This window comes from Nerophis lumbriciformis, linkage group LG16, assembly GCF_033978685.3.
Source record: "Nerophis lumbriciformis linkage group LG16, RoL_Nlum_v2.1, whole genome shotgun sequence".
NCBI lineage: Eukaryota > Metazoa > Chordata > Actinopteri > Syngnathiformes > Syngnathidae > Nerophis > Nerophis lumbriciformis.
The window spans coordinates 9182482-9197098 of record NC_084563.2 but is presented as its reverse complement, the minus strand read 5'-3'; the positions used below and the strand labels follow the sequence as shown (position 1 = coordinate 9197098).

The 14617-nt window shown below is 40.6% G+C and overlaps 1 protein-coding gene across 2 annotated transcripts in view; it reads right to left on the bottom strand.

Moving 5' to 3' along the window:
* The window catches only part of LOC133616971 (teneurin-3), a 745483-nt gene that overhangs the window by 163299 nt on the left and 567567 nt on the right, over positions 1-14617 (bottom strand). For both annotated transcript variants that reach the window (XM_061976582.2, XM_061976583.1), the window contains one exon: positions 2051-2170. In XM_061976582.2, coding sequence (XP_061832566.1) covers positions 2051-2170 — 120 coding nt within the window. The remainder of the gene's footprint in view (positions 1-2050; positions 2171-14617) is intronic.

Genomic DNA, 14617 nt, shown 5'->3' with positions numbered 1-14617 from the left:
GCTTTTGAAGAGAATGTATTTTTGAATAAATTACCATTCAGGCTATAAAAAAAAATGCATACCGTAAATTCCGGAATACTTTTTTCCTACATTTTGAGCTCTGTAGCCTACAAAAAGGTAGGGTTAATGTATAGCTTTTTCTACACTGATGGATATAATGCAAATAGTGAAAACAAGACAAAACAAGCAAAGACACTAAAAAGGTGTGTTATTGTTCGTGCTATGGCACCATCTTTTGGACGAGTTCGCTCACTGCAGGTGCTGCAGTGTCCTTCCATTTACGGATAAGATTTTTTTTTCCGTTTTTTTCAAGTGCTATTCAGTCTTCTAGCCGTCCATAGCATTTCTACTCGCATGTATTCTTCATTCATCACTTCAAGCAACGTTTGTAAGTTTTACAATACAACTAAAACAATTCTTACGAAATAAACCGTCCCAAGTGTGATGCCTGTAGGAGTGTTTCCATGCATATCTGTACGTGCTATCGTAAAGTCATCAAGCTAGCGTGGTTAGCATTAGCTAATATGCTAACACGTTTACGGGTGTGTGGGTTAGTATTAACTTACAAAGGCATTATTTTTGTTGGTTGTTCACAAATTCCTCAGTAAATTCACCAAAACGTCACCGTGTTTAGCCGATTGGAGAGCTAGCTTCCGCAGCTAGTGGGTCCATGACCATGACTTCTGTTTTGTTTGATCAGCCGTTTTACTGCCGTGTTACAAACACCGTTTGGAAACAATTAAGGAATGTAAATAAACATCTCCAGCATATTTCTGTGTAAGTAACTAATTTCACAACGTATATATATATGCAGCTTATAATGCGGTGCGGCTAACAAATGGATTTTTTTCTTGGGTGCGGCTTATATATCGGTGCGCTCGATAGTTCAGAAAGTACGATATATAAAAATAAAAACATTCTGGACGATTGATGAGCCTTTTGTTTGCTTTTGTGCATCATATTGGGGCAATTCAGGAGTGCAGTTGTCTGTGGCTTTATATCAATATTTGCCTGTACTTATTTGATTTTTTTTTTTTTTTTTGGTGGTAGGAAAAAATAATATTTGATTTGTATCATAAATTATCTCTGTTAACTGTGTGTCAAGAAAAGTCAATAAACAAATGTTTAAAAATAAATAAATACAAAAAATCAATGAAAAAAATCCAATAATAGTACTGTAAATAGCCAATTAAAAATAAATGAAAAAAAAATCCAATTATAATAGTAGGGTAACAATTTAGTATGGGGAACATATTCTAAGTAACAAAGACTTAATTAAGAGTTATTTGGACACTCGGGGAACATATAAGGGTTAGGGTTAGGGTTACTAATCAGCAATAATTCTGAGGTTAGTGAGGGAAGACTCTTAGTTAATGGCTTACTGGTTGTATAATAAGGCCATGCAGAATAAGGCATTAATAAGTACTTAATGACTAATTACGAGCCAATATGTTACTAATTTGCATGATAATAAGCAACTAATTAATGGTGACTATGTTCCCCAGACGAAAGTGTTACCAATAGTAGTAATAGTACTGCAAAACGTCAAATATATATGCATATGGCTTCTTGTTTTTTAGCATTTACTGTAATAATAATAATAATGATAATAATAATAATAATAACAGATGTCTGACAGTGTCTTTGTGAAGGCAGAATTCATGTACTGGATGTTCTTCGATGTGTGCCTATTGTTGTGTCCACATAGTGCGTACGTCTTTGCAGGTGTGAGCTAACGTAAACAGGAAGTCAGCACGCAAAGCTGCTGTTTAACTACACTGCACAAAAAACTACACAAAAAAAAAAAAAAAAAAAAAAAACCTACACTGCGGCCCGCTTGATTCTCGACGGCCTGATGCAATGCATTTTAAACAGGCTTTCGCCACCGTGACATTTGCATGAGCAATTGTTCTCGGCCGCACTTTCATTTGTCGGCAGCGATTTTGGGAAGCGCACCAGGACAACTCTGCACAAATCTTGATGCAACTTCCCCAGCATGTTTAAGTGCGGCGGCAAAGGTCGCCGCTGATGGATGAGTGCGTTCACTTACATGCCGTCTTGTCGCGTGAGCGTGGAGCCGAACTCGGGGTAGTGCAGGAAAGACACGTTGACTCCAATCAGCGGCGTTCCGTCCCCGGTGAGGACCTGACCCCGGATGACTGACGCCAGACTGGATGGGGGGGAAAACAGGACAAGAGCTTGAATAAACAAACAGTGTCTAAGTGATGAGCCAAGTGCCAAACTGGCTCTTAAAATGTCACCTTTTAGACATCCTCAGCCAAAAAGCATCACCAAAACATTAGTTGTTCTTATAAAACTTAACTCCTCTAAACTTAAAACCTGTTTCTTGAATTAAAACATCACATTTCTTTAATTTAATTGAATACATTATTTTAACTATAGAATACTATTTTTGACACGAAAAATTTTACTTTTAACATTTTTCCCTCTTAAAAAACAGCATATTTTGAGCAATGTTAGAAATGTTGTCTTGTAAAAATTACTTTGTTTTTATTTGTTCATACTATATTGTTAATGTCATCTGTTAAAATAAAAAATAAAAATATTTTCCTAAAATTATAACATTTTGATTGCAATATTAACATTTCATTTGGACTTTTTCCTAGGAATATTGAAATACAACTCATGTAAAAAAGGTTATTTTATGTAATACAATGACTTTATTATTTATATTATCTACTTTTTATTATGTGTTGTTATATGTTTATTGTAATAATAATGTTAATTCTTTTCATTAGCATTTTAGACTGGTTAATAGATGTACTCTGATTTTGTAATATCAACACTTTATTCTCCTATTTGTTTTATTTACTTAATACAATATTTTCACAGTAATATTAAAATTGCATCTATACATTAGGATTTTTTCCTCATAATTCTTAAACATTTTTTTCTCACAACAAAACAACTGGTTTGTGTAATAATATCACATTATTATTATTATTATTTTTTCTTTTTCCCCACAACAGTAATACTTCATCTCTTATAATTCTGTTTTAATCATAATATGACCCAATTCCCCAATTTTTTCCAAACATTTACTACCGGCAGTAACTTAATTGCCATACAATTATTTTTATATTCTAATATTATACTGTCATACATTTAAAATTTTTACTTAAATATTGTTAAATAAAGAATGTTTTTGTCCTATTTAGAGTTGTATGGTATATTGGTATTGGTATAGTACCGCAATACTAATGAATCATATTCGGTACTAAACCACCTCTAAAAAGTACCTGTATACCCCAGCCCCCATCGTCGTCACGTCATGTCATTGCTGGTTTTACGAGCAGAGGAGCATGTTCGGCAGCGCACAATCACAGAGTACTTACAAGCAGACACAGTGTGTAGACAGAAAACGGAGAACGGACACATTTTGGCTTAAAAAGTAAAGATAAAGGTGAAGTTATAACACTGAAACACCCTCAGAAAGAGGTGCTTTAAGACATGGCTAGCTAGCTAGCGGTTGAAGTCCATCCGCAAAGCTACTTCTAAATCACTAATCCTGGTCTCCATGGCGACAAATACAGTACAATTCTTCAAGGTAGCATTATCGCTGCAGGACGAGGAATAGCTAAACATGTTTCACTACACACCGTAGCTCACCGGCGTCAAAATGTAAACAAACGCCATTGGTGGATCTACACCTGACATCCACTGTAATGATACCAAGTACATGAGCGTATCTAGTCAATACTACTATGATTACATTGATATTTTTTAGCATCGCAAAATATTTTTTCCCTTTTTAAAATTGTATATTATGTTTATAAACTCAGGAAATATGTCCCTGGAGACATGAGGACTTTGAATATGACCAATGTATGATCCTGTAACTACTTGGTATCAGATTGATACCTAAATGTGTGGTATCATCCAAAACTAATGTCAAGTATCAAACAACAGAAGAATAAGTGATTATTACATTTTAACAGAAGTGTAGATAGAACATGTTAAAAGAGAAAGTAAGCAGATATTAACAGTAAATGAACAAGTAGATTAATAATTTTTTTTTTTTCAGTTTGTCCCTCATAATGTTGACAAAATAATAGATAGATAAATGACACAATATATTACTGCATATGTCAGCAGACTAATTAGGAGCCTTTGTTTGTTTACTTACTACTAAAAGACAAGTTGTCTAGTATGTTTACTATTTTATTTTAGGACAAATTTGCAATAATAAACATATGTTGAATGTACCCTATGATTTTTGTTAAAATAAAGCCAATAATGACATTTTTGGTGGTCCCCTTTATTTAGAAAAGTATCGAAAAGTACCAAAAAGTATCAAAATACAATTTGGCACCAGTACCAGTCCTATTACTGAAACATATATATAGTTTTTACTATATTCTCGTGATTAACGATGATCCACAATAATTATTTTCTATTTTCATGCTTACTTTTTTTCTCCCTAAACATTTTTTATTGTCATCGTATACAGTCGTGATCAAAAGTTTACATACACTTGTAAAGAACATGATGTCATGGCTGTCTTGAGTTTCCAATCATTTCGTTTAAGTCAGGACTTTGGGAAGGCCATTCTAAAACCTTCATTCTATCCTGATTTATCCATTCTGTTGATGTGTGTTTGGGGTCATTGTCCTGTTGCAACACCCAACTGCGCCCAAGACCCAACCTCCGGGCTGATGATTTTAGCTTGTCCTGAAGAATTTGGAGGTAATCCTCCTTTTTTCATTGTTCCATTTACTCTCTGCAGGGCCGGCCCGTGGCATAGGCCGTATAGGCAAATGCTAAGGGCGCCGTCCATCAGGGGGCGCCACGCCAGTTCCACAAATGTTGGAGAAAAAAAAAAGAAAAGAAAAAAAAAGTTGGTACTATTATTTCTAAATACAAAAAATAATCCCACGTTAATTAAAATGCAAAGTAAAGCCTATTTAATATAAATATTATTTGTTACAACATTACGCCCATCCCCCCCTCCCCCCGCACGGTGCGCCCCCTCCCTTCCCGTATCATGACTCTTTTTGGACGTCACCACATCAAAAAAATCAACACAAGATGTCAAAACGGCCAAAACTGTCAGGTGCCCAGGGAAGAAAAAAGAGAAAAAAAGAGGAGGAGAAACGAGAAAAGACAGAGGTAGCAGGTAGGTAACGTTAGCCTACATGAAATTATTTGTCTGTTACAGAATGTGATAGTAACCTGGCTTTTTAGCATTAAGCTAATGTTACATGATTCGGCAATTGCTAATCAATAAATAGCTAGTTCTGTTTTAACGTCGGGTTAATATTGTGGAGGGGGCTAAATTGTTATGGAAAATAATAATGTAACGTTAGGTAATTACAGTACTCCCACCTTACATTCCTCAGGGACATTTGTATTAGATCTTTTAAGCAGGTGTTTTTTGTTTACATTGTTATTGCCTTCTGGTTAGCTAATGTTTGCCCTGCAGGTAATAGTCACTTTTCCACCCCTTAATATATTAGGTATAGTTGTAAGTAAAAAAAAAAGGTCAAAGACAAAGCTATTCGGTTTCTTGTGAGTATATACACTTCACTGCCGATGTGGGGGGGCGCCACCTAAAATCTTGCCTCGGGCGCCAGATTGGTTAGGGCCGGGCCTGACTCTCTGTAAAGCAGCAGTTCCATTGGCAGCAAAACAGGCCCAGAGAATAATACTACCACCACCATGCTTGACGGTAGGAATGGTGTTCCTGGGGTTAAAGGCCTCACCTTTACTCCTCCAAACATATTGCTGGGTATTGTGGCCAAACAGCTCCATTTTTGTTTCATCTGACATCACATGGACAAAGATAAGACCTTCTGGAGGAAAATTCTGTGGTCAGATGGAACAAAAAATGAATAAAATCATAAAAGAAGCAAACTTCATGAATATTTTTTGTGACCAACAAGTATGTGCTCCAATCACTCTATCACAAAAAGTTGTAGAAATGATTGGAAACTCAAGACAGCCACGACATTACGTTCTTCACGAGTGTATGTAAAGTTTTGATTGCGACTGACATGCCAAATGTATTTGCCTACAAATAAAACTCTCCCCACATTATTACGCCAGTCTCGTATCATTTCTGTTTCAACTCGGGTGACGTTATGTCTTTCACCCTGTGTCACCCTAATACTGATTGGTAGGATCCTATTAAAAAAAAAATGGAAATAAAACAAATCTAAACTTTTTTTCCTTAGCCGAGCTACATTTCCATGTACGTAGTCGGTCCATTTGCCGTTTCAAGGATGTTTTTGGAGGAGCTTGTCTAACAAGAAGCAGCGTGACTAATTCATTCGCCCTGCAGGCAGGCTGATTTACTTCTGCTGCAGACTTGCTTTCACAGCCAGAAAATGATTTTCGGGGGGGGGGGGGAGGCTTGGTAACTGACAAGACGCGGGAGGTTCCTGCATGAATAAAATCTATCAAAGATGACCGGGGGGGTCGAGGGGGGGGGCTTCAGGTGGACGTCGGCGCACGCCGGTCTCGCGTGACCTCACCTCCTGAAAAGAGAAAGTGGTGTTTGTTCAAGGCCGGGCGGTGTGGCGTTATTATAAGTTATTCCCCGCCCTCTCGAGCGAGAGGAATTTGAGAGGAGCTCCATCGGCATTCATCACGGGCGGTGGGAGGAGGGGGAAAGACATGTTATCTCCGGGTCATTACGTATCAGAGACAGGGATGATCAACCGAGCTCCAGCCTCTTCTTCGCATTCCTCCCTTGTTTTTTTTTTGTTTTTTTTTAAGGCAACGGGGCCACTTAAGAGCTCCGGCTCCTCGTTTCTACGTGTCTCTATTTATCTTTGGCGCCGAAGACAAATGATACAAGCCCAAACAAAGTCTAGTCAGCTGCTAAAGTGCAAAACAAATGCATCGTGAGACACTGGTATACATCATACACCGTGGCGCAGTTGGGAGAGTGGCCGTGCCGGCAACCTGAGGGTTCCTGGTTCAATCCCCGCCTACTACCAACCTCGTCACGTCTGTCGTGTTCTTGAGCGAAGTGAAGTATATTTATATAGCGCTTTTACATAGTGAAACCCAATATCTAAGTTACATTTAAACCAGTGAGGGTTGGACTCCGCCAAGGCTGCCCTTTGTCACCGATTCTGTTCATAACCTTTATGGACAGAATTTCTAGGCGCAATCAGGGCGTTGAGGGGATCTGGTTTGGTGGCTGCAGGATTAGGTCACTGCTATTTGCAGATGATGTGGTCCTGATGGCTTCCTCCGGCCAAGATCTTCAGCTCTCACTGGATCGGTTCGCAGCCGAGTGTGAAGCGACTGGGATGGGAATCAGCACCTCCAATTCCGAGTCCATGGTTCTCTCCCGGAAAAGGGTGGAGTGCCATCTCCGGGTTGGGGCGGAGATCTTGCCCCGAGTGGAGGAGTTCAAGTACCTCTGAGTCTTGTTCACGAGTGGGGGAAGAGTGGATCGTGAGATCGACAGGCGGATCGGTGCGGCGTCTTCAGTAATGCGGACGCTGTATCGATCCGTTGTGGTGAAGAAGGAGCTGAGCCGGAAGGCAAAGCTCTCGATTTACCGGTCGATCTACGTTCCCATCCTCACCTATGGTCATGAGCTTTGGGTCATGACCGAAAGGACAAGATCACGGGTACAAGCGGCCGAAATGAGTTTCCTCCGCCGAGTGGCGGGGCTCTCCCTTAGAGATAGGGTGAGAAGCTCTGTCATTCGGGGGGAGCTCAAAGTAAAGCCGCTGCTCCTCCACATCGAGAGGAGCCAGATGAGGTGGTTCGGGCACCTGGTCAGGATGCCACCCGAACGCCTCCCTAGGGAGGTGTTTCGGGCACGTCCGACCGGTAGGAGGCCACGGGGAAGACCCAGGACACGTTGGGAAGACTATCTCTCCCGGCTGGCCTGGGAACGCCTCGGGATCCCCCGGGAGGAGCTGGACGAAGTGGCTGGGGAGAGGGAAGTCTGGGCTTCCCTGCTTAAGCTGCTGCCCCCGCGACCCGACCTCGGATAAGCGGAAGAAGATGGATGGATGGATGGACAGTGTGGGTGGCACTGGGAGCAGGTGGGTAAAGTGTCTTGCCCAAGGACCCAACGGCAGTGACTATGATGGCAGAAGCGGGGATCAAACCTGGAACCCTCAAGTTGCTGGCACGGCCAAGCTATACTGCCCCGAGACAATTCACAATTCACCCTTGCTCCTGATCATGGTTAGGGCTTTGCACGGCAGCTCCCGCCATGTGTGTGTGAATGGGTGAATGGGACAATGAAAAAGGAGGATTACCTCCAAATTCTTCAGGACAACCTAAACTCATTGGTTGGGTCTTGGGCGAGCCCCCAAATTGTTGCGTTTTATGACCAGTTGTTCCTCCCAGGGAATTCAAGTCACAAGTCGCTCCCAAGCTCTTTACGACACTTAAAGCTGAGTTGAAAAACCACCAGAGACAGAATAGGTATTTTGTAATATATTTTCAAAGCTTTGCAGATATACATTTGAGACCAGTCCAGCATAGAACATTCTATCGCCCCACCAAACTGGTCTGTCTTCCCGACCCCAAAACCCTCTCTCCTCTCCCCTCTCTCTAGTCAAAACACATGCACATCGTCTCCCGAGTCAAAACACATTCCAAAGAATTCAAGGTTAACACACACAGTTTACTTGCAGAGAAACAGAAAGAAAATAAATGGAAAACACAAGCTGTTTTCAAATATGACTATGAAAGAAAATAAGTAACACTAGAATTCGGATATATGTAAATATCTGCCTCCGACAGTTCCAACAGGACAATGACCCCCAAATACACGTCAAAAGTGGTAAAGGAATGGCTAAATTAGGCTAGAATGAAGGTTTTAGAAAGGTAGAAAAGCGCTATACAAGTATAACCCATTTACACTTACTACATTTTCATTGCACGGAAAGGACATACACGTTCTTTACTGTGCAGTGTTGGCGTGAACTCACTCTTTGGGTCTCTTTACACATTGAAATCAGAAAGGACGCGGAATTCCGGAAGACCATCCGTTCTTTTATTTATTAATTTTTTCTGATTACCGTATTTTTCGTGGTATAAGTCGCACCGGAGTATAAGTCGCACCTGCCGAAAATGCATAATAAAGAAGGAAAAAAACATATATAAGTCGGACTGGAGCCCGGCCAAACTATGAAAGAAAACTGCGACTTATAGTCCAAAAAATACGGTATCTATCTTTGTTTACCATATTTCCCTGACTATAAGGGTTGTGCTTACCCACCTCGAAGCCTTTGAATGATTGAAAGGGGTGAACATTTTCTTAGATGGATGTTACAATAATTATGTTTAAGTTATCACACGACTCTTATGCTTAAAGGCCGTTGCTATAGTCATTATCAATTGTGCTGAAGTTGTACTTTTCTATCTGTGCAAAGGGACGACTTGTAATCTTGGATTACGAGTCGTCTCGTATCAGTGTTTGTGTCCAGAACATCAAGTACCGTGACCCAGACAAAGCAGAGACCGGGCGATATCACGAGTGTCAGCACATTTGCATTTCTGAATAATCATATATTGTGTCTAACTGGGGTTGCTGAAATCACCCCCCTTTCATCCAGAAGCAGCCTCAGTGATGTAACCAGGGACCTCCCAAATAAATAGAGGAGCACGTGGGCTGTGCCTTAGAGCGTGGTGGGAGATTGTAACTGAGTGTGCAGCTCCAAACGTCTCTCCTCATTGAGCCAAATTGAACTCCGTCTCTGCATCATTCCTTGCTTCTTGTCTGTTTAAAGGGGAACATTATCACCAGACCTATGTAAGCGTCAATATATACCTTGATGTTGCAGAAAAAATACCATATATTTTTTTAACCGATTTCCGAACTCTAAATGGGTGAATTTTGCCGAATTAAACGCATTTCTATTTTTCGCTCTCGGAGCGATGACGTCACAAGGTGACGTCACATCGGGAAGCAATCCGCCATTTTCTCAAACACATTACAAACACTGAGTCAAATGAGCTCTGTTATTTTCAGTTTTTTCGACTGTTTTCCGTACCTTGGAGACATCATGCCTCGTCGGTGTGTTGTCGGAGGGTGTAACAACACGAACAGGGACGGATTCAAGTTGCACCAGTGGCCCAAAGATGCGAAAGTGGCAAGAAATTGGACGTTTGTTCCGCACACTTTACCGACGAAAGCTATGCTACGACAGAGATGGCAATAATGTGTGGATATCCTGCGACACTCAAAGCAGATGCATTTCCAACGATAAAGTCAAAGAAATCTGCCGCCACACCCCCAGGAAAAGAGAGCGGATGAGGGTATGTCTACAGAATATATTAATTGATGAAAACTGGGCTGTCTGCACGCTCAAAGTGCATGTTGTTGCCGAATGTATTTCGTATGCTGTAAACCTAGTTCATAGTTGTTAGTTTCCTTTAATGCCAAACAAACACATACCAATCGTTGGTTAGAAGGCGATCGCCGAATTCGTCCTCGCTTTCTCCCGTGTCGCTGGCTGTCGTGTCGTTTTCGTCGGTTTCGCTTGCATACGGTTCAAACCGATATGGCTCAATAGCTTCAGTTTCTTCTTCAATTTCGTTTTCGCTACCTGCCTCCACACTACAACCATCCGTTTCAATACATGCGTAATCTGTTGAATCGCTTAAGCCAGGGCCGGCCCGTGGCATAGGCCGTATAGGCAAATGCTAAGGGCGCCGTCCATCAGGGGGCGCCACGCCAGTGCCACAAATGTTGGAGAAAAAAAAAAAAAGTTTGTACTATTATTTCTAAATACAAAAAATAATCCCACGTTAATTAAAATGCAAAGTAAAGCCTACTTAATAGAAATATTATTTGTTACAACATTACGCCCCCCCCCCCCCCCCACCCCCCCCTCCCCGCACGGTGCGCCCCCTCCCTTCCCGTATCATGACTCTTTTTGGACGTCACCACATCAAAAAATCAACACAAGATGTCAAAACGGCCAAAACTGTCAGGTGCCCAGGGAAGAAAAAAGAGAAAAGAAGAGGAGGAGAAACGAGAAAAGACAGAGGTAGCAGGTAGGTAACGTTAGCCTACATGAAATTATTTGTCTGTTACAGAATGTGATAGTAGCTGGCTTTTTAGCATTAAGCTAATGTTACATGATTCGGCAATTGCTAATCAATAAATAGCTAGTTCTGTTTTAACGTCGGGTTAATATTGTGGAGGGGGCTAAATTGTTATGGAAAATAATAATGTAACGTTAGGTAATTACAGTACTCCCACCTTACATTCCTCAGGGACATTTGTATTAGATCTTTTAAGCAGGTGTTTTTTGTTTACATTATTGCCTTTTGGTTAGCTAATGTTTGCCCAGCAGGTAATAGTCACTTTTCCACCCCTTTATATATTAGGTATAGTTGTAAGTAAAAAAAAAAAAGTCAAAGACAAAGCTATTCAGTTTCTTGTGAGTATATACACTTCACTGCCGATGTGGGGGGGGCGCCACCTAAAATCTTGCCTAGGGCGCCAGATTGGTTAGGGCCGGGCCTGGCTTAAGCCGCTGAAATCCGAGTCTGAATCCGAGCTAATGTCGCTATAAACTTGCTGTTCTATCCGCCATGTTTGTTTGTGTTGGCTTCACTATGTGACGTCACAGGAAAATGGACGGGTGTTTATAACGATGGTTAAAATCAGGCACTTTGAAGCTTTTTTTAGGGATATTCCGTGATGGGTAAAATTTTGAAAAAAACTTCGAAAAATAAAATAAGCCACTGGGAACTGATTTTTAATGGTTTCAACCCTTCTGAAATTGTGATAATGTCCCCCTTTAATATATGTCATCAGTGTTTGAACCTGATGAAAGGCTCTGTAGTGCAAAGACTTTCTGCACGATGTGCTTCAGCATCCGCTGACCCCTCTCTGTCAGTTTACGTGGACTACCACTTGGTGGCTGAGTTGCTGTTGTTCTCAAACTCTTCACTTATCTTATAATAAAGTTGACTTTGGAATATTTAGGACATTTCACGACTGGATTTGTTGCACAGGTGGCATCCTATGACAGTTCCACGCTGGAAATCACTGAGCAGCCCATTCTTTCACAAATGTTTTTAGAAAAAGTCTCCATGCCTAAGTGCTTGATTTTATACACCTGTGGCAAGTGATTAGGACACCTGATTTTCATAATTTGGATGGGTGGCCAAATACTTTTGGCAATATAGTGTATCTTATGCTTATGTCCACACTAGTCCGACATGTGTAATATAATATGAGCAAACTAATCCCCAGAAGACCATATTTACCCCCCCCCCCCTATTTTTAAATTAATAAATACACCAGTGCACTGGCAAAGAAAGATACACTGACGTTTAATTAACTTAGTCAAATATGTGCTGAACTTCTAACGTGCATGTTGTATTTTGCCTGAAGCAAAAAAAAAAAGAAGAAAAATCAAAAAAAATCGAATGAATATTTTGAACACGAGCACTAATGCTGCTGCTAGACACCAAAGTGACAGTAAGCTGAAGACAATGAGGATAAGGATTAGCTCGGATCCGCCTGCGGGGGTTATTGCCTTATTCTATATTTCCAGCAAAGCGTGCTATTTACATAAGGATTACTCAAAACGATCGCAGGGAATATTCCCCCAGCCGCGTGCGCACAGTGGGAAACCATTTCCCTCTCCATCTGCCTCGAAGCAAACGTGTGATTTTGAGCAGGTGTGGGAATCTGGGGTGTTGGAAAGTATCTATAGTACATCACTTTGTGCATGACGGTGTGCACTAATAGGTTATATATTTGGCTTCCTTTATATCAAACATTCTAATGAAGGTATTTGCCAAGAATACACACTCTGGGTTTATGTCTTTCCACGAGAAAGTACATCAGTTCTACTCATTGAAGCTGTTACAATTGCTAGCAGGCTAAAATTACTTTATTATTATTAGTATTACCATATTTTTCAGAGTATAAGCCGCTCCGGAGTATAAGTCGCACCGGCCGAAAATGCACAATAAAGAAGGAAAAAAAGATATATAAGTCGCACTGGAGTATAAGTCGCATTTTTTGGGGGAAATGTATTTGATAAAAGCCAACACCAAGAATAGACATTTGAAAGGCAATTTAAAATAAATAAAGAATAGTGAACAACAGGCTGAATAAGTGTACGTTATATGAGGCATAAATAACCAACTGAGAAGGTGCCTGGTATGTTAACGTGACATATTATGGTAAGAGTCATTCAAATAACTATAACATATAGAACATGCTATACGTTTACCAAACAATCTGTCACTCCTGATCGCTAAATCCCATGAAATCTTAAACGTCTCGTCTCTTACGGGAATGAGCTAAATAATATTATTTGATATTTTACGGTAATGTGTAAATAATTTCACACATAAGTCGCTCCTGAGTATAAGTCGCACCCCCGGCCAAACTATGAAAAGAACTGCGACTTATAGTCCGAAAAATACGGTACTTATTAATCAAGATTACTGTGAGCAGCAGGTATAAAACACAGTATAGTAGGGTAAAAGATAATGACAGGCTAAAATAACGATGCAAACATGCTAAACTATCAAATATTATTTTTGAAAAAATTCAATAACTTAGATCTGGGGTGTCCAGACTAGGGCCCACGGGCCAGGTTGAGCCCGCCAACGTCAAGAAAGAAAGTCAGATGAAACAAAGATGGAGCTGTTTGGCCACAATACCCAGCAATATGTTTGGAAGAGAAAAGGTGAGGCCTTTAATCCCAGGAACAACACACCTACCGTCAAGCATGGTGGTGCTAGTATTATGCTGTGGGCCTGTTTTGCTGCCGATGGAACTGGTTCTTTACAGAAAGTAAATGGTACAATGAAAAAAAGAGGATTACCTCCAAATTCTTGAGGACAAGCTAAAATTATCAGCCCGGAGGTTGGGTCTTGGGCGCAGTTGTGTATTCCAACAGGACAATGACCCCAAACACACGTCAAAAGTGGTAAAGGAATGGCTAAATCAGGCTAGAATGAAGGTTTTAGAATGGCCTTCCCAAAGTCCTGACTTAAACGTGTGGACAATGCTGAAGAAACAAATCCATGTCAGAAAAGCAACACATTTAGCTGAACTGCACCAATGTTGTGGTCAAAAATTCAAGCAAAAGCTTGTGGATGGCTACCAAAAGCGCCTTATTGCAGTGAAACTTGCCAAGGGACATGTAAGCAAATATTAACATTGCTGTATGTATACTTTTGACCCAGCACATTTGCTCACATTTTCAGTAGACCCATAATAAATTCATAAAAGAACCAAACTTTATGAATGTTTTTTTGTGACCAACAAGTATGTGCTCCAATCACTCTATCACAAACAGACAAGAGTTGTAGAAATGATTGGAAACTCAAGACAGCCATGACATTATGTTCTTTACAAGTGCATGTACACTTTTGACAATTAATTGCTAATGTCAGCAAGCAAAACAAAAAAGTATAATGACTTTAAACGTAAATGGCATATAACCATGCTAACAGGATTATACCAAAGTCATACCAAAGACTATAAAAATGGGAGCCATCACCTCCCTGCTTGGCACTCAGCATCGAGGGTTGGAGTTGGGGGTTAAATCACCAAAAATGATTCCCGGGCGCTGCCACCGCTGCTGCTCACTGCTCCCCTCACCTCCCAGGGGTGGAACAAGGGGATGGGTCAAATGCA